Source organism: Cheilinus undulatus, linkage group 13, assembly GCF_018320785.1.
Source record: "Cheilinus undulatus linkage group 13, ASM1832078v1, whole genome shotgun sequence".
NCBI lineage: Eukaryota > Metazoa > Chordata > Actinopteri > Labriformes > Labridae > Cheilinus > Cheilinus undulatus.
The window spans coordinates 48,943,611-48,961,301 of record NC_054877.1 but is presented as its reverse complement, the minus strand read 5'-3'; the positions used below and the strand labels follow the sequence as shown (position 1 = coordinate 48,961,301).

At 40.7% G+C, this 17,691-nt stretch overlaps 2 protein-coding genes across 8 annotated transcripts in view; both read left to right on the top strand.

Moving 5' to 3' along the window:
• The window catches only part of rasal2 (RAS protein activator like 2), a 138,256-nt gene that overhangs the window by 52,695 nt on the left and 67,870 nt on the right, over positions 1 to 17,691 (top strand). For all 6 annotated transcript variants that reach the window (XM_041802636.1, XM_041802632.1, XM_041802634.1 and 3 more), the window contains exons 2-3: positions 9,241 to 9,368; positions 10,842 to 10,965. In XM_041802636.1, coding sequence (XP_041658570.1) covers positions 9,241 to 9,368; positions 10,842 to 10,965 — 252 coding nt within the window. The remainder of the gene's footprint in view (positions 1 to 9,240; positions 9,369 to 10,841; positions 10,966 to 17,691) is intronic.
• Positions 200 to 5,500, top strand: LOC121519759 (nuclear factor 7, brain-like). Of its 2 annotated transcripts, none has more exons than XM_041802643.1 (2): positions 200 to 1,591; positions 4,086 to 5,500. In XM_041802643.1, the coding sequence occupies exons 1-2, from the start codon at positions 506 to 508 to the stop codon at positions 4,404 to 4,406; spliced, it is 1,407 nt and encodes a 468-aa protein (XP_041658577.1). In that variant the 5' UTR covers positions 200 to 505; the 3' UTR covers positions 4,407 to 5,500. The 2 variants fall into 2 exon arrangements, with proteins under 2 accessions (XP_041658577.1, XP_041658576.1); XM_041802642.1 differs by having other exon boundaries at positions 200 to 1,720; positions 4,209 to 5,500.

Genomic DNA, 17,691 nt, shown 5'->3' with positions numbered 1-17,691 from the left:
ACAGACTCCATCTTTATCCCTGTGGTTGTGGCTACAGCCTCAGTGCCTCTCTTCCAGCTCTTTATTTCAGCTGATTCAAAGCTGTTAACTTCTTTATCTGGGCCATGCCTGAGGACCTCTCTGGAATCAGTCATGAAAATCCAGCTTTAGCAGTGGTAATACTTGGATTTAAACCCTGAACCTAACAGCCTTTAGTCACAGATCTCCACCCACACGTCTGACTCACCCGGAACAACTTGAGCAAAGGTTGTTATTCTTCCTCAGTGAGCCGAGGTGAGAGCAACGAGAGACTGGTGTTAACGTTCTCCTCTGGATAAGACCAGACAGCTGCAGGAGGAAATGCCAGGAATACTCAGAATACCTGAAATAAGAGGGCACTGGATCCGTAGATTAATGTGAGGCTGGAGGAGAGTCTGAAAGGAACACAAAAACGTGACAGAGGTTTTTCTGGGACAGGGAGTGGCCGTCTGTTTCTGCTGCATTGTGTGCTCGTCTTTGAGACTAAATGGCGTCAAAGTTAGAGGAGGATCTGAGCTGTCCCGTCTGCCAGGACATCTTTAAAGATCCCATCATGCTCTCCTGCAGCCACAGCTTCTGTACAGACTGTCTGCAGAGCAGCTGGAAGGAGAGAGAGAGTGAGGAGTGTCCTGTTTGTAAGACCAGAGTTTCAGAGGATCTGTTACCTCCAGACTGGTCTTTAAAGAATCTGCATGAGACTTTGCTACAGGAGAGAGATCAGAGATCTTCAGAGGGTCTCTGCAGTCTGCATCAGGAGAAACTCAAACTCTTCTGTCTGGACCATCAGGAGCCGGTGTGTCTCGTCTGCAGGGATTCAGAAAAACACTCCAACCACAGATTCAGACCCATCGATGAAACTGCAGAAGAACACAAGAAAAAACTTGAGGAAACTCTGCAGCCCTTAAAGGAGAAGTTAACGGTTTGTGAAAAAGTTCAAGTGGAGTTTGATCAAACTCTGGACCACATGGAGGTCCAGGCCCGACACACAGAGAGGCAGATTAAGGAGCAGTTTAAGAAGCTTCACCAGTTTCTAGCAGAGGAAGAGGAGGCCAGGCTGTGTGCACTGAGGGAGGAAGAGGAGCAGAAGGCACAGAGGATGAAGGAGCAGATGGAGGCTCTGAGAGCACAGATAGCAGGTCTTTCACACACAGTCAGAGCCACAGAGGACCAGCTGACGGCCCAAGACGTCTCCTTCCTGAAAAACTACAAGGCTGCAGTGGAAAGAGTCCAGCAGCGCCCCCTGCTGGAGGATCCACAGCTGCCCTCAGGAGCTCTGATAGACCAGGCCAAACACCTGGGCAACCTGGGCTTCAACATCTGGACCAAGATGAAGGACCTGGTCTCCTACACACCCATCATTCTGGACCCAAACACTGCTGGTCCTAAACTCGTCCTGTCTGATGATCTGACCGCTGTGAGACCAGGAGAGAGACAGCAGCCTCCTGATAATCCAGAGAGGTTTGAACGTAGCTCCACAGTCCTGGGCTCTGAGGGCTTTAACTCAGGGGCTCACAGCTGGGACGTCCAGGTTGGAGACAGTCCTTTCTGGGAAGTAGGGGTGCTAGCAGAGTCTGTCCAGAGGAGGGGGTTCTCGTGGTGTGGACTGTGGACCATAGGCTTCAGCAGCGATAAATACACAGAATTCTCCCCATCACATCCAACCAGTCTGCTGTCAGTGAAGCAGCAGCCAAGGAGGATCAGAGTGAATCTGGACTGTCCCAGAGGAGAGCTGTCGTTCTCTGATCCTGATATCAACACACACATTCACACATTTAAACACACTTTCATTGAGAGGATGTTTCCGTACTTTTACACTATGAATGAACTCCACATTTTACCACAGAGGCTCTCTGTGACTGTGGAAAATCGCTGAAACATGATGACTTTCATGTCAGGATGGTGGTCTTCTGCTCTGAGATCTTTGAGAGGACAAACTTTGTCTTTGAAAGGGTTAACGTAGTCTCAGGTACGCTCAGGCTGCAGGAGACTTGGTTTCATGGGGGGCTGGTCTCTCTAAATCTCTTCTAAACAGATTGAAGGTGTTGGAGGCTGCTATCCTTCTGTAGTTGAACCCTGCTGTTTAGAATTTAAATGAAGGGTGGAAAGCCTCTTCAGAGTAAACTCAGAAACTTTAAAAGTTGATGAATCTATTTGGCAAAATTAAAGCTTTTAGAAGGTCTTGAATGTAAGGCCATAAGGGCTTCAATGTCGCTAAAAGAGGTGGTGGGCTTTGAGTTTTAATGACAGGTGAGACTCTGATGGAGCTCCACCTGATACTGTGTCAGTCTGCACACCTGTTTATGATCTGCCTGTTTAACTATCAGTGCATCCTGACAGCTCTGCTGTGTGTCCAGCTAACAAGCTAACTGTGATCAGTGATGGGTGCATGGAAGTGACAGGTAAATATTTCCTGAGAAGTGTTTGGAGGAGGAGTTGGAGCTGAGCCTTGGGCCGGTTCATATAATAGCTTTGTACTGAAGCTTGATACCAGTACAGAGTCTGTGAGTGTTAGCACAGCTAGGATCTTACAGAAAGCTTTATTTGCATTCCTCATAACAATACTTCCTGCATTTTCATGACTCTGTGGTCACAGTTTTCTTACAGTCTGCACAAACACACACACATCTGTGTCACCAATGTACTGGGGTTTTAAAATACTTTGAGAACATCTTTAAAAGTATTAAATTTGATGTCTGATTTTCTCTATACTCTGTTTTTGTACTTTCAAAACAAATAGAGATGCACAATATTACCAGCCAGATATCGGTATCGGCAGATATCAATATTTTTGTCGATATTTACATCCGATGTTTTGGACATGCATATCAGCATATATCAACTGTAGAATTTGGCCATAAATTAGTGGAGCGTTAGGCTGAACCAACAGCCCTATGTAAGCTGAGATCTTTCTCTTTATTTATTCTTATTCTTTAAACTTTAAAGTGTGTTTGAAGAAAAAAAGTCTGTGTCTTTTTTCATCATCAAACCTAAAATCGCGTTCAAAAGGCTGAATTTTTAGTTATGTAAAACATTTAAATATCATTATCAATATTGGTATCGGCTGAAATTAATCTATAAATATCAGTATATCGAATATCGGCAAAAATCCAGTATGGTGCTTCCCTAAAAACAAAGATTATTAAAATGGAGAGAAATGTCTGTTTAGTTTCTACTTTACATTCATCAACAATGAAAACAGTCAGCATTATCTGATGTTCTGTGTACTGTCATTGGTTTTAGTTTGATGTTTTTCCTATGTTGGGCGTATTAAGCGTTGTAGGTTCAGTGTTCCCCATAGAATGACTAAATCATTACAGCTACTAGCCGTTCAAACAGAGCTAGAGCTAGCCGTTGTGTTTTCACATTGGTGCTATTGATGCCTTTGAATCTTTGCAGCAGCATTTTCAGCGAGCCTGGAACTCGTGTGACTTTTGGGGACTTTAATGATTAAATCCACACCAGTAAACCCGATATTGAATGTCTTTTTATCCATTTTAATCGAATTAGGATCATTTTTTACTGCTAGCTCGAATGCTGTATATTGTTTCTCTCTGAGCGTCTGTCAGCCAATAGCAGGCTGTTCCGTAATCACGTGATGCTGCACAAAATAACAGAAAGGTGAGAGTTCAATGCACTTGATGATTTACACAACTGTATACATTAAGAACATATCTGTAAACGATTGTTAATATGCGAGCTTGTAAGTTTTAGCCTATATTGTATTTGGAAAAGTGCACTAAAGCTTGTATTAAAAAGAGAGAGAGAGCTTGTGCTGCAGCCTCCTATTATTATTATTATTATTGTTTTAATATTTAGCAGCAAAACTCAATAATCAGCAGGAAAACTACTTTAGGGTCACAGACCCAAACACTACTAATCCAGACCTCATCCTGTCTGATGATCCGACCGCTCTGAGACCAGGAGAGAGACAGCAGCTTCCTGATCATCCAGAGAGGTTTGATCATGACTGGTCTGTCCTGGGCTCTGAGGGCTTTAACTCAGGGACTCACAGCTGGGACGTCCAGGTTGGGGACAGTACAGACAGGGTACTGGGAGTGTTAGCAGAGTCTGTCCAGAGGAAGGGAGAGAAAATGTCTGGATTATGGAGAATAAGGTTGTTTGAAGGTCTATACACAGCCCGCTCACCATTACATGGACTCACTGATCTCTCAGTGAAGAATCCTCCAAAGAGGATCAGAGTGAATCTGGACTGGAACAGAGGAGAGCTGTGGTTCTCTGATCCTGACACTAACACACACATACATGCTTTCACAAACCCCTTCACTGAGAGGATGTTTCCATTCATCTATACTGGAGGTAAACTCCTACTGAAGATTTTACCAGTGAAGGTCTCTGTGACTGTAGGAACTGATAGGTCGTGGCGATGATGTTTGTATTCTGAATCTTCTTACATGACTGTTGTGGTGATGAAATTTGTTTATAGGATGGTCTGATCACATCCATTCAAACCGAGGTGTGCAGGTGCTAAACTGAGAAGATGAAGCAGTCTGATGAGGAGCAGCAGTGCTTGAAATGTCCCTACTTTTGTGGCAGGAATATTCTGGACAGTAGAGCTCCGGATCTCTTCAGTGTACAAAATGTTCCTTTTTTTGTGTGATGAAATGTTTTGTCGAGGCAGCGGGATGTCTTTTACAGTTCATCCTTTGTCTGCAAAGACTCATCAAGTGTATTTGTAGAATTTCTGGTCAAAAATACTTCATAACATGAAGCCGCAGGTCTCTGTATTAGGCCCACTTTTATTTACCATTTATGTGAATGATCTCAGTCAAAATGGGTCAAATGCAACAGTACATTTTTATGCTGATGACACCATTGTGTACTGCTGTGCTGCATCTCTTGCACAAGCTGTTGAAAATTTGCAAAATGCCTTTGTGGTCATTCAAAATACACTGCACGAACTGAAACTTGTTTTAAACGCACATAAGACCAAGCTAATGTTTTTTACCAGATCAAAGACCAGGTCACAAAATGTTCCTGTGCTTTCTACTGTTGATGGAAAGGAGGTCGAGGTTGTACGCTGTTACAAATACCTGGCTGTTTTGATTGATGACTCTTAATTTTAAATCACATGCACAGTGTCTTGTGAAAAAGCTGAGGCTAAAACTGGGTTTTTATTTCAGAAACAAGTTGTGCTTTTCTTTTAATGTTAGAAAGCGGCTTGTCGCTGCAAATTTTTTACCTCTTTTAGACTATGGTGATCTGTTGTACATGTGCTCTGCACAGTGTCTCCATATGGTTGATACTGTCTACCACGCACCCTTGAGGTTCATTACCAACTGTAAAGCTCTGACTCTCGGGTCGGATGGCCTGCTTTGGCGACCCGGAGGCTCATTCATTGGTACACCTTTATTTATAAGGCAGTTCTTGGTCTGCTTCCTCTCTATCTATGTGTTTTTATCATGCAGAGAAGCGGACAGTATTCTTTGCGTTCTCAGGACCTCTTTTTGCTCTCCGTCCCAAACGCTCAGACAGAAATTGGGAAAAGGGCTTTTGGGTACTCTGCACCCTCAGCCTGGAATCAGTTGCAGAATGACTTAAAGCTCAAGGAGCTGGTGTCCTTAAATGCTGTTAAATCTAAAATGAAAGACATGGAAGCAGATTCTACAGGATGTCGATGTTTTAACTTGGCTGTTTGAACAGTTGATTCCCTGGATATGACTCATGGATGGTTTTAATCCAAAACGTTGTGTTTTGTAAATTGTACTTTGTCTCTCTTTGTATTTCCATCTGTAACTTTGTGTTTTTTGCTGCTGCCTGTCTTGGCCAGGTTTCCCTTGAAAAAGAGGTTAAATAAAGGTTAATAAAAAATAAATTAAAAAAACATCATGAAGTACATATTTAACTGTCAGGGTATAAAAAAGCAGCCTGAATTGCTCGTGAGGAGTAGAATAAAATTGCCAATGGTTCCAAACATCACATTTGATAACTGTGTTGACAATACTTGTACCATTAAATTATTTAATGCTCTTAATTTCTGTATTTTTGCCTGTAGTGTATAAGAACAGCAGCTTGATTTCTTCCAGACTGTTATTTTTAGATATTATTTCTATTATGTGTGTCATTGCTGTTCCTGTAGATCACTGATCATCAACTGGGATCCCGGGGGCCTCATCAGGCCCCCCAAAGCTTCATTCTGGCCCCCGAAAGATCATTTAATTCAGAAAAGGAGGTTTTGAGAGTATCTTTTGACTTTAAATGTCTGCAGCTGTTAAATTCATCCCACAAAAATTGACATTGAAATAGTTTTAGAATGACTTCACATTTGGTCTTTTTTTTCTGAGATTTACTGTCATAATTAGTAAGTATTTTAAAAAGGGTTAAGGCTGGCAGAAGTGCTGCAAAAATGACCTGATAAAGTGGTGAAAAGAGGTTAAATGTGGCAAAAAATGGTAGAAGAGGAAAAAGGCACAAAAGGTATCAAAAATTGGTTACAAATGACAAAAAAGTTGTGCAAGAAAGTAATGAAAAGGGGTTAAAAAGTGGAAAAATTGATAAAAGAGTGTCACAAAGGGGATAAAACATGCAGGAAAAGTGTTTTAAATTGGGTTAAAATCTTTCAAAAATTGTGTTGAAGAGGCAACAAAGGGCAAAAATTATCAACAATGGGTTAAAAGTGGGAAGAATTGGTTTAAAAAAAAGTCATAAAAATGGGTTAAAAAGTGGAAAAAATAGGCGCGCCGGTAGTCGAGTGGTTAAGGCGCATGCCATGTGCGCAGGCGACCCGGGTTCGAATCCGGCCCGTGGCACTATTTCCTGCATGTCTCTCCCCGCTCTCTCCCCTGTTTCCGACTCTATCCACTGTCCTATCAAATAAAGGCAAAAAGGCCAAAAATAAATCTTTATAAAAAAAAAAAAAGTGGAAAAAATAGAAAAGTGGCAAAAATTGATAAGAGTGTCACAAAGGGATAAAACATGCATGGAAAGTGGTTAAAATGGGGTTAAAATCTTTCAGATGGGTTATTATTGGTGCTAAATGACGACTGGGCAGGGCCCATTCTCTGTGATTTTCGGGGTCCGGCCTATTCTGTTGTCAGGCCCGTCTCCTCGTGGCCTGCTGCGTTATAGATGATAGGGATAGATCTCACTGGTGATGGCTAAAATAATATAAAACATTTATTTCATTTTTGTGTATTTGAAAGTCCGGCCTCAGAGTTTCTGTTAGACTAAATCCGGCCCTTGTGCAGATGGACTTGATGACCTTGCTGTAGATGTTTACTAAAGACTTTTTTTTTTTTACTGTCAACAGTATTTAAATATGTTCAGTCACTGGCTGTGAGTTTGCAGATTTTTAAACCTGCTGTAAAATCATAAATTTTCAAGCATAAGAATTTTCATTTGTTTTAAAATCAGAAAGGGATAAATGTAAACAGAGGAATTTCTCATTTGTTTTTTGTTTAATTGTTTTTAAATTATTTTTAGTGGTACGTTAATTGATTTGTGTGAAAGCTGATATTTACAGATTGATTTTAGCCAGTACTGATATAAATGTAGTTCAGACCTAAAACTTCAGTCCTTAAAACACACTTTAAAATTTATTGAATCCATATGAACCCAAAAAGAAAGACTAAAGCTCAATGTTTAAAATTTACACTGTTGAAAATACTGGTATAAATGTTCATATATGCTGTTACCAATGAGTAATATTCTGCATTTCTTCTCATTTTAAACGGCCTCATAGAGGATTTTCCAATCAGGACAATGAGCTTGCTGTTTGAGTTACAGTTTATTGCTGAACCATAGCTGTGATATCTGAAATATTGTGCCTAAGATGTGATAAAGGTCAAGTTTCATATGGAAAGTTGAGCAGCACTGAAGAGAATTTTGGGTAGAGGCTTGTAAAAGAGAAATAAATTCTGTTACCTGATAGGACATCAAAATGTTAAGGCCAAAGGGCAAAATGTGACTTCTTCACTAAATCTTAAAAGTTATTGAGTAAACAGTCCTCAGCAAACTCAGTTTAAAGATACAGCTGTGTGATCAGTCTTATGTTCTGACCATCAGATCCCCATCACCATGTTACTTTGAAATCCTTTTAGCCTGTGAATCAGTAAACCAGGTAGGGATGCAGGATCTTATTAGGGCCTGAGCACCGACCTAGGTCAGCGAAGACTCTACTGTATCTGTAGGCCTCATTTTTCTGTCAGAAGAATCACTAATTTGGGGCTTTAACATTCTCAGAAACTCACCAAACTTTACAGAAAATTGTCCCTTTAGTGGAAATGTTGGTGTTTTTGTGGAGCTGTGCAGGTCCATCATGAAGGGTCACTAAATGTGAGCTAGGGGACTGGGTAAGAGCTATGAGCATGAAAATTGGTCCACACATTTATTATGATTAGACAAAACAAAAAGTCTCTTAGGGCCATCCTCTAAAATGCACAGGAAGTGCACTACAAATAGCTAAAGGTTTGGGTGTTTTGGGGGGATTTACAAGTTTCTTAATGTAAAGAACTAGTCTGAGGGTTTTCAGCCGATTGACTTCAGAATTTCTTTACTCATTTTAGACAACCTGAAGATCTAAATTTGTTCGATCTGTGAGTTTTCACCATAGGGCCGGGCTGTAATAGGGGCACAAACTTTAACTACTTTATTGTACATTTTTTGCAGTGAAAATACACCAATAATGCCTTTGAACTATTTAATGCTTTTGTCAATTATCATCAGACCTCACAGGGATGATCTCACATTGATCCTGAATACATTCATATATCAATATCATTACTTTGTCACAGCGCCCCCTTCTGGCAATTGAACATTTCTGCCTATGCTTTTTTAAATTTCATTTTAAATATTCAGCCCCGGCACACCATTCAGCCTAGGTTTATGATTTTTGGTCTGCATATGTGTCATCATCAGACCTACAAAAAAGCCTCTGGGACCCATGCCCAAATCCTAACAGGAAGTCCACCAGCTTCATCTCAGTTTCAAAATAAGGCATTTTTATGGTGCCAAATGACTTTAATCTACTATAACTTTAGTAAACAATATTGATTATGATTAACAATATATATGATTTGATTAAACCTCAGTGTGACTTGTGAGATAGTCATGAGTTTTTAGTTCTCCACAGCAGAAAGAGGAGTTATGAGATGAGACGGTTCATGAAGGTCGACTGATCTGTGGACTGATATTCAGATGGACGAATACAAACCTAACTTAACTTTGGTGTATTTCCTCTCTAACCTTCTCTCTCTCTGCTCTCAGATGTCAAAGGTCCTCCGGCTCATCGGTTCTCCTGCGGTCAGAGTCCGTACACCGACAGTGGAGCCTGGGAGAGGAAGTTCTGCATCCTGACTGACAGCCAGCTGATCCTGCTCAACAAGGATGAAGAGGTCAGAACTCTCAGGAGGGCTGGGAGAGTCAGATAATCACAAAAATACTTTTGAAATACTCAAAATGAATAATTACAGCAGGAGTGTCAAACTCAATCACAGCAGGGGTCGGATTCTGAACCTGGGTCTAACCTTAGGACCTAACAGGGTCGCTATTCAACCATAAAATGTCAACCTTATTTTCACCAGGAAGGAATTATGGGGGTGAAACCTTGGCACTGATGATAAATGATTTTGCGATTAAAAGGTGAACATGATAAGTTGAAAACTCAAAATCTGAGATAAAAAGTCAAACTCATGGTTTTAAAAGGTAAAAACATGACATTTAAGGTCCAAATAATGTTTTTAAAAGGCAAAATATGAGATAGAAAACTGAAAACATTCATTTTAAAAGTAAAAAAATGAGATCAAATTCAAAATTGTGATTTTTAACAGTCAAAATATGAGTTAAAAATTAAAAGGTTAAAAAAAAGATAAAAGTTAAAGTTAGGAGTTGAAAAAGGTCAAAATGGAGATAAAAGTCAAAATCATGAATTTAAAAGGTTAAAAACTGAGATAAAATTAAGAATCATGAGTTTTAAAGGTAATAAAGATGAGATAAAATTCAAAATCATGACTTTTAACAGTCAAAATATGAGGTAAACATTGAAATCATGAGTTTCAAGTGTTAAAATATTAAATAAAATTAAAAATCATGAGTTTTAAGATTTAAAAAATGAGATAAGAGTTAAAGTTAGGAGTTGAAAAAGGTCAAAACATGAGATAAAAGTCAAAATCATGTATTTAAAAGGTCAAAATAGGATTTTGAATTTAAAATCATAAATCTAAAAGATAAAAATATGAAATAAAAAGTCAAAACCATAACTTTTAGTCATAACTGTGAGATGCAAAATTGAAAATATAGAGAAAACACAAATTTCTTCCCCACGTTCCTGATTTTTTATCCAGTTATTTTTACTGTTTACTTTTTCTAATCTTTATGACATAACATTGATATTATAAATCATCAAGGTTGAGTTTACATTTTTATACTGGAGGGAATCTGCAGACCTCATACTGGTGGGCCAGTTATAATAAAAATAGCTGGTGGACCGGGTAGAGCTTGCACCATGGGCCGGATTTGGCCCCTGGGCCTTGAGTTTGACACTCCTGGATTACAGGGCATGCTATGCTGATCAGGGACTGGTGACCCCTTGGTCCCTGCTCTCTCATCCTGGTTTACCTCTTTTTAGTCCTGAAGCGAGTCAAAGCAGCCCAAAAATAAATCTTTAGAAAATGTCAGTCAGTGTTTCTGTTGTTAATGTTCATCTATAATGAGGCTGATATGGCCAAACATGTCTTATTTACACAGGCAGCAATGCTGCTTATTTAATTATAAAATCATGGTCAAATATTTCTTGAGGGTTCAAATTAGGGATTATGAGCCTTAACCACGCACTAACCCCGCCTTTCTCCCCCCTCCTCCCCCGTCAGGCGGTGGGCGATGCTCAGGAAAGTCCTACAGACTCGTCCAAGGCTCGGAGTCTCCGCAGGACGGTCAGCGTCCCCTCAGAGGGACAGTTCCCAGACTTCCCAGCAGAGGGCGCCACCATGCTAGGTAAGGGCAGGGATGTGTGGAGAGGGTGTGTTGTCGCCATGACAACAAACCAAACAGATGACGGTGCCGTGGATTACTTCACCCCGAAACCAGAAAGTGAAGATTAGAGCAGAGCAGAGCCGCTGAAACTGTGACAGGGTGTGTTTGTCTGTCTCTGCGTTTACTGGTCTAGATTCCTAAACTGGGATTTCCAGAGTTTTCCTGGAGTCATCCTGGAGTTCTGCAGAGATGAGCTCCAGGCTACCGCTGAACAAATCTCACTTTACCTGGAACAAAAAAGGAGAATTTGTATCAGTCTGGTTCTATGTTTTCTACATTTCATCTGCTGCAAAGCCATAACAAACCCCGATTCCAAAAAAGTTGGGTGGCTGTGTAAAATGTAATGTGGACTCTTCTCCTGTGAAGCCATGCTGTTGTGATGGATGTGGTATGTGGTTTAGCATGGTCTTGCTGAAATAGTCAAGGTCTGGATGGGAGCATATGTTGCTCTAAAACCTTATTTCTCTCTGTTTAAAGTGGCATAAATTGGTGTAAAAAGGCAAAAATGGGCACATAAATGGGGAAAAGCATTTAAAATGTGGCAAAAATAGCTTTAAAAGTGGAAAAAAATATGGCAAAAATGGGTTACAAAAGGCATTCATTGATTTGAAGGGGCAAAATGGGTGGGAAAATGGTGAAGAGCAGTTAAAAAGTGGCAAAAATTGAGTTAATAAAAGCACAGAGGGGCAGAAATAGTTGTGAAAATAGTGTAAACTGATGATAATGTGGCAAAAATGGGTTAGATATGGCATACATTGATCTATAGTGCAAAAATGGGTGGAGAAATGGTGAAAAGCAGGTAAAAAGTGGCAAAAATAATTTAAAGTGGCAAAAATAAAACAATGGTTAATGGAGACATCTACCTGAATGAGGTGTTTTTAGGATGGAGCAGATGTTGCTCTAAAAGCTCTCTCTACTTTCAGCATTGATAGTTCCTCTCCAGATGTTAGAGCTGCCCACGTCATAGGCACTAATGCAACCCCATACCATCAGAGATGCAGGCTTTAGACCTGAGCCAGGAGAACAAGCTGGATGCTCCCTCTCCTCTGTGGTCCACAGGACACGGCGTCCAGGGTTTCCTCTGACCACAGAACAGTTTTCCATGTGTCCTCAGTCCATGTTAAATGAGCTTTGGTCCAGAGAAGACGGCGCTGTTTCTGGATCCTGTAAATATCCGATCTATTGTTTATGTTTTGTTGTGAATAAAATATGGGTTTTTGAGATTTGACAACTGTTGTTTTTAGTTATATTTTACACAGTGACCCAGCTTTTTAGGAATTTGAGTCTATGTGCAGGAGTTTCCTTTAGCTGTGTTACTAATGAGATGATTTCTGTGGACACGCCTCTGCTGAGAACGGCTGAACTCTGACTAAACTTTACTCTGAAGCGCCTGGTGGTGTGTGAGAGAGTGTGTCCAGACTAAAGCAGTGGTTATGTCAGCAGCCTGTCTCCTCTCAGAGCTCCGTGGTCAGATCCACATCCAGTCAGGTGAAAGTATTTCTGCCATAATGATGCGTTCGGGTGCAGTCTGTAATTTTGCCGCTCTGTGTGGGAATGTCTCTGTGTCTGTGGACGGGGAATGTCTGGAGGACAAAGCGTCCAGTGTCCATCCGCCCGTCTGAAGGAGCCCTGCTGACCCCTCTGCCCCCGCTGGGACGCCTGGGCTGAGGGGTTTCCCACCCTGCACTGCAGGGGTCTGGGACAGGTTTCACGCAGAGGTAGAGGAGAACTTTCCAGAAGAACCAGAGCGTTTTAGATACGTAGATTCAGATTGATCCTAATGATCGGTTTATTGATCAGTGATTGAGTACCCCCCCCCCACTCCTTCATTCAGCCACAGAGAAACTCTTTCATTCACTGACCTCCTTAATCCCCCCTCACCCCTCCTCACCCCTTACTCATCTGAGGGGGGAGGAGGTTATTTATATGTTAATCTGTCCAGTCAGCCCACACAAACAGACCTCTGACAACCAGTTTAAACTGGGTTTATACTGGGATTACTCTGGGTTTTCCCTGAGGATGTTCAACTGGTTTCTAATAATTGATTTATACCGAGTTTTTATCATTTAATTCAGTTAAATTAAACCATATTACAGCTCCATATTTAGGCTCGCTTTAATGCATTTCCCGCTGTTTTAAAAGTTAATCTAAACTGGATTTAACTCTAGATTTATGAGTGTTAGATAATAGGTTTATACTGGTTTAATGCTGAATATTTACTGGTTAGTGCTACAGGTATTTTAGTTTGATATGGAAGAGTTATGGAGTGGTACTGGACATCTAACTGGATTTAACTCTAGATTTATGAGTGTTAGATAATAGGTTTATACTGGTTTAATGCTGAATATATACTGGTTAGTGCTACAGGTGTTGGAACTGAAATGAAACTGGATTATTAAAATCTGGGATTTATACTGGTTTTATGATCAACAGTGCATACTGGTTTATGACTGGGTTGTTGTAGTTTTTAACTGGATTCATACTGGTACTGACAGTGATAAAAACTGTGTTTGTCTCTGAGTTCATACTGGGACTGTGCTGGATTTATGCTGAGTAAAATCTGACTGAAACTATGTTTTATTGGGTTTATACTGGGTTCAGTACATTTATTCTCTGTTAGGTCATGGATTAAATGAGTTGATAGTGGAGGGGTTTATTTTATTTTGATTCTGAATCCTTACTGGATGTGGTACTGGGTTCTTACTGGCTTTCACATCTGGAACCTGGATTCATACTGGGTCTGATACTGTGTGCATCATGGGTTTGGTTTTTATGTTGTTCCAGATTCAGACTGGATTTAAAACTGAATTTATTTTTGGTTTTATAGTGGGATTTTCTGGATTTGATGCTGGTTCCATTACTTGTTTCGTACAGTTTTCATCCTGGCTCTGATGTTTACGATCACGGATTTGACTCAGCGTTTTTAAAATTCAAATTGACTTTTAAACTGAATTTATTCTTGATTTTTCACCGGATTCTTCTGGGTTTGATTCTGGATTTACTTGGTGTGGTTTAGAATTTATACTGGGTTTGAGACCTGATTTAAAGTAGGTTTTATTCTGGACCCATTCTGGGCTTGGTCTCAGATTTATTTGAGTCTGATCATGTCTTATTGAATTTAAATCCCCATGAAACCAGGTTTAGTACTGGATTTATCCTGGGTTTATACTGGGTTTATCCTGGGTTTAATATACTAGGTTTATCCTGGGTTTATACTGGGTTTATACTGGGTTTAATACTGGATTTAGCCTGGGTTTACACTGGGTTTATCCTGGGTTTAATATACTAGATTTATCCTGGGTTTATCCTGGGTTTATCCTGGGTTTATACTGGGTTTAATACTGGATTTAGCCTGGGTTTACACTGGGTTTATCCTGGGTTTAATATACTAGATTTATCCTTGGTTTATCCTGGGTTTATACTTGGTTTATCCTGGGTTTAATATACTAGATTTATCCTGGGTTTATACTGGGTTTAATACTGGATTTAGCCTGGGTGTAAATCTCTGTTGTTACAGGATTCAAAGTGAGTTGAATTGAAATTCCATAAATTCTTGGTTTATCATGGCCTTTTCTAACCTTGCAAAGCAGATGGATTCGCCCGTTTCCTTGTTTTTCACTGGTGAATCCATCTTGTTAAGCTCCCATCTGAACCGTTTGGGCCCGGTTAGCCAGTGACAGGAGCAATCAGCGACGAGGGGCAGTACTTTCAGGCACTGCAGTGTCGTGACGTAAACAAGCAGCAGCGAGAGCTGGTGCAGTTATGGAGGAAGAGCTCAGCATGGATGCTGCTAAAGCGCCAGTTTTATCAGAACTTGACGACATTTCTTCGTTAGAAGAAGAACAAAGAACAGCAGTGAGCTGTTTTCTTTTCAAAAACGATAAAAGTCGAGTACTAACATGTCGCCATGTTTCGCGTTGATCCAGCGCAAGCGCCGCTCAGTAGCGGCTACATCACATGTTTTGTTGCTCTGTTTGGCCCGTAGAGATGTGACAGACAGAACGTTTATCCAATCACACTCCGAGTTTTTTGTCAAACCCTCTGCCTTTTCTTAAATGTTTCCTATTGAAGCTTTCCCAGGCTGGCGTGTCAGGTAAGGCCTTTTCTGTTTCATCCTGGATCTTTACTGGTTTTAGAAACGTGTTTTTACTGGGGTTACCTCTAAGTTTGAGCTACTTTGATACTGGATTGATTCTGGGTTTCATACTGGATTTAATCTGGGATTTATACTGGATTGATTCTGGGATTCATACTGGATTTAATCTGGGATTTATACTAGATTGATTCTGGGTTTCATACTGGATTTAATCTGGGTTTTATACTGGATTGATTCTGGGTTTCATACTGGATTTAATCTGGGTTTCATACTGGATTTAATCTGGGTTTTATACTGGATTGATTCTGGGTTTCATACTGGATTTATTCTGGGTTTTATACTGGATTGATTCTGGGTTTCATACTGGATTTTTTCTGGGTTTCATACTGGATTCATATCTGGCTTGACACTGGATTTATTTTCCTTGGTTGATAGTGGATTTATTTACCTCTCTGACTTTCTGTTTTACTGGGTTCACACTGGATTTGAAACTGGATTTGTTCTAGGGTTTATACTGGATTTATCTGGGTTTGATCCAGAATGTATACTGGGTTGTTGCTGTATTTATTCTGGACTTCACACTGGAACCACACCAGGCTTTAAGGTGGACTTTAACTGGGATGATGCGGGTTTTAACGGGTCTTGATCTGGGTTTGAGTCCAGTTTAAACCAGACCTGATGATGGGTTTATTTTGGGGTTTAGGGGTTAATCTGTATTTTTACTGGGTATAATGAGGTTTGAAGGTTTGATTTCTACTGGATTTTTCTGCGGTGTATGGCGTATACTGGGACCATGTGCTATGACTGGATTCACACTGGGTTTGAAACTCTGTTAAATCCGGTTTTAGACGAATGTTTGATACTGATTTATCCAGGAACTGAGACTGGGTATGAACTGGAACCAGTACTAGATATTCTACTGGTCTATCACAGGATGAATTCATGATTTGATCCTTCTCTATTCTGGATTTATAGTAAATCTGATGTTAGTGAATCTGGTTTAAACTGGTTTTATGTTTGGTTTTATTTCTGGTAGATTTCTGATGCTCTGTTTTTGCTGTTCTGGACCTGAACCTGGTTACCTGGCTGAGGTTAGATCCAGAACAGGTCACTAGACCTGACCTGGTCACCTGGCCGAGGTTTTTCTCTGAAAAGGGTGTGATGATACCGACAGACGAGGTCAAAAGTCTGACAGGGAAGTAGAATGATAAAACAGGACATCTGACTCTGGTTTATAGCCCAGTTCTTCCTCTTCTTCCTCTTCCTCTTCCTCTTCTTTTGTTCCGTTCTCTCCAGTTTTACAGCGAGGGACAATCAGCAGTAGTGACAGCGCCTGAACCTGGTCACCTGGCCGAGGTTAGATCCAGATCAGGTTACTAGACCTGAACCTGGTCACCTGGCCGAGGTTAGATCCAGATCAGGTTACTAGACCTGAACCTGGTCACCTGGCCGAGGTTAGATCCAGATCAGGTTACTAGACCTGAACCTGGTCACCTGGCCGAGGTTAGTTCCAGGGAGGGATGATCAGCAGCAGTGACGGCGTCTGAACTGTCGCTGTAGTCCGCTGTTGTTGGTGCGGTCTAACTACAGCGCTGACAGACCGTCATTAGCTGTCTGAACTCTCTGCAGCTCATCCTCCTCTTCCTCCTCTTCCTCCTCATCCTCCTTTTCCTCCTCAGACGGTCTCTATAAATGCAGGTCATGATGTCACTAAATGAGGTCACTGGTTTCTGGTAAATGATCGGCGTGTCAAAACAGCGTGTCATAAAGCTCCTGACCCAGAGAGGCTCATTTAGAGTTAAAGGAGCAGTCCGTCAAATTCAAACACAACTGTAGGATCTTATTTATGGTTTAGAGCCTTTTAATGTGAAGGATAAACAAAAATAAAATTAATCACTCCACTTTAAATGAGTAATAAGTCGAGGTTTCTGTTTTTTGATGCTAAATGAATAAAATAAGTGGATTATTTTCGTCCTCTGTGTCCTCAGTTGTTCTGCTTCTTTTTGAGGTGAAGCTCTCTCTCATTGTGGATCTGCTGCATTCCTGTCTGCTCTCCACCTGTCTGCACCGCCACAATAAAGCCCTCACATCCTCAAGGCCAACCCTTCAAAATAAAAGCCTCTGAAAAGTTGGACTCAGTCCACAAACGGCTCAATAAATCAGTTTAACAAGCAGGAGCGTGCGCCGCCGTAGCCTGGAGACACAGACGCTAATGATGCTAAATTACATGAGCATAAGTAGACCTCATCAGTCCGGATTAGAGGGTTTAACTCTAATTTAACGACAAAACCTGAGTGACAACGAGGTGAGGCGTTTCTATTCAGTGGTGTGTTTATAAAAACAGGATTCTTCAGTACATGGAGTAGGAGAGGAGTCAATAAAACACCAATAATCTACAAATGTCTGATATCTGACGGTCTGTAGATCAGTGAACGTGTTTAAATCAGTAATAATTACACTTTAATGGAAGAATGAGGCAGTCTGAGTGTTAATGTGGACGTCCTGATGTTTTCACTGCCATTACTGAGAATCATTGATGAGTCTGATCAGCTGATATTGATCTGATCGCATTTTGACTTTTGATACAGCAG

Excerpts from the sequence above, each read along its gene's own strand:
- LOC121519759 (XM_041802642.1), top strand. The coding sequence starts at position 506 with ATGGCGTCAAAGTTAGAGGAGGATCTGAGCTGTCCCGTCTGCCAGGAC. Across the intron at positions 1,721-4,208 it reads AGCAGCCAAGGAGGATCAGA|AGGATCAGAGTGAATCTGGA; the intron begins GTGAATCTGGAC and ends AATCCTCCAAAG.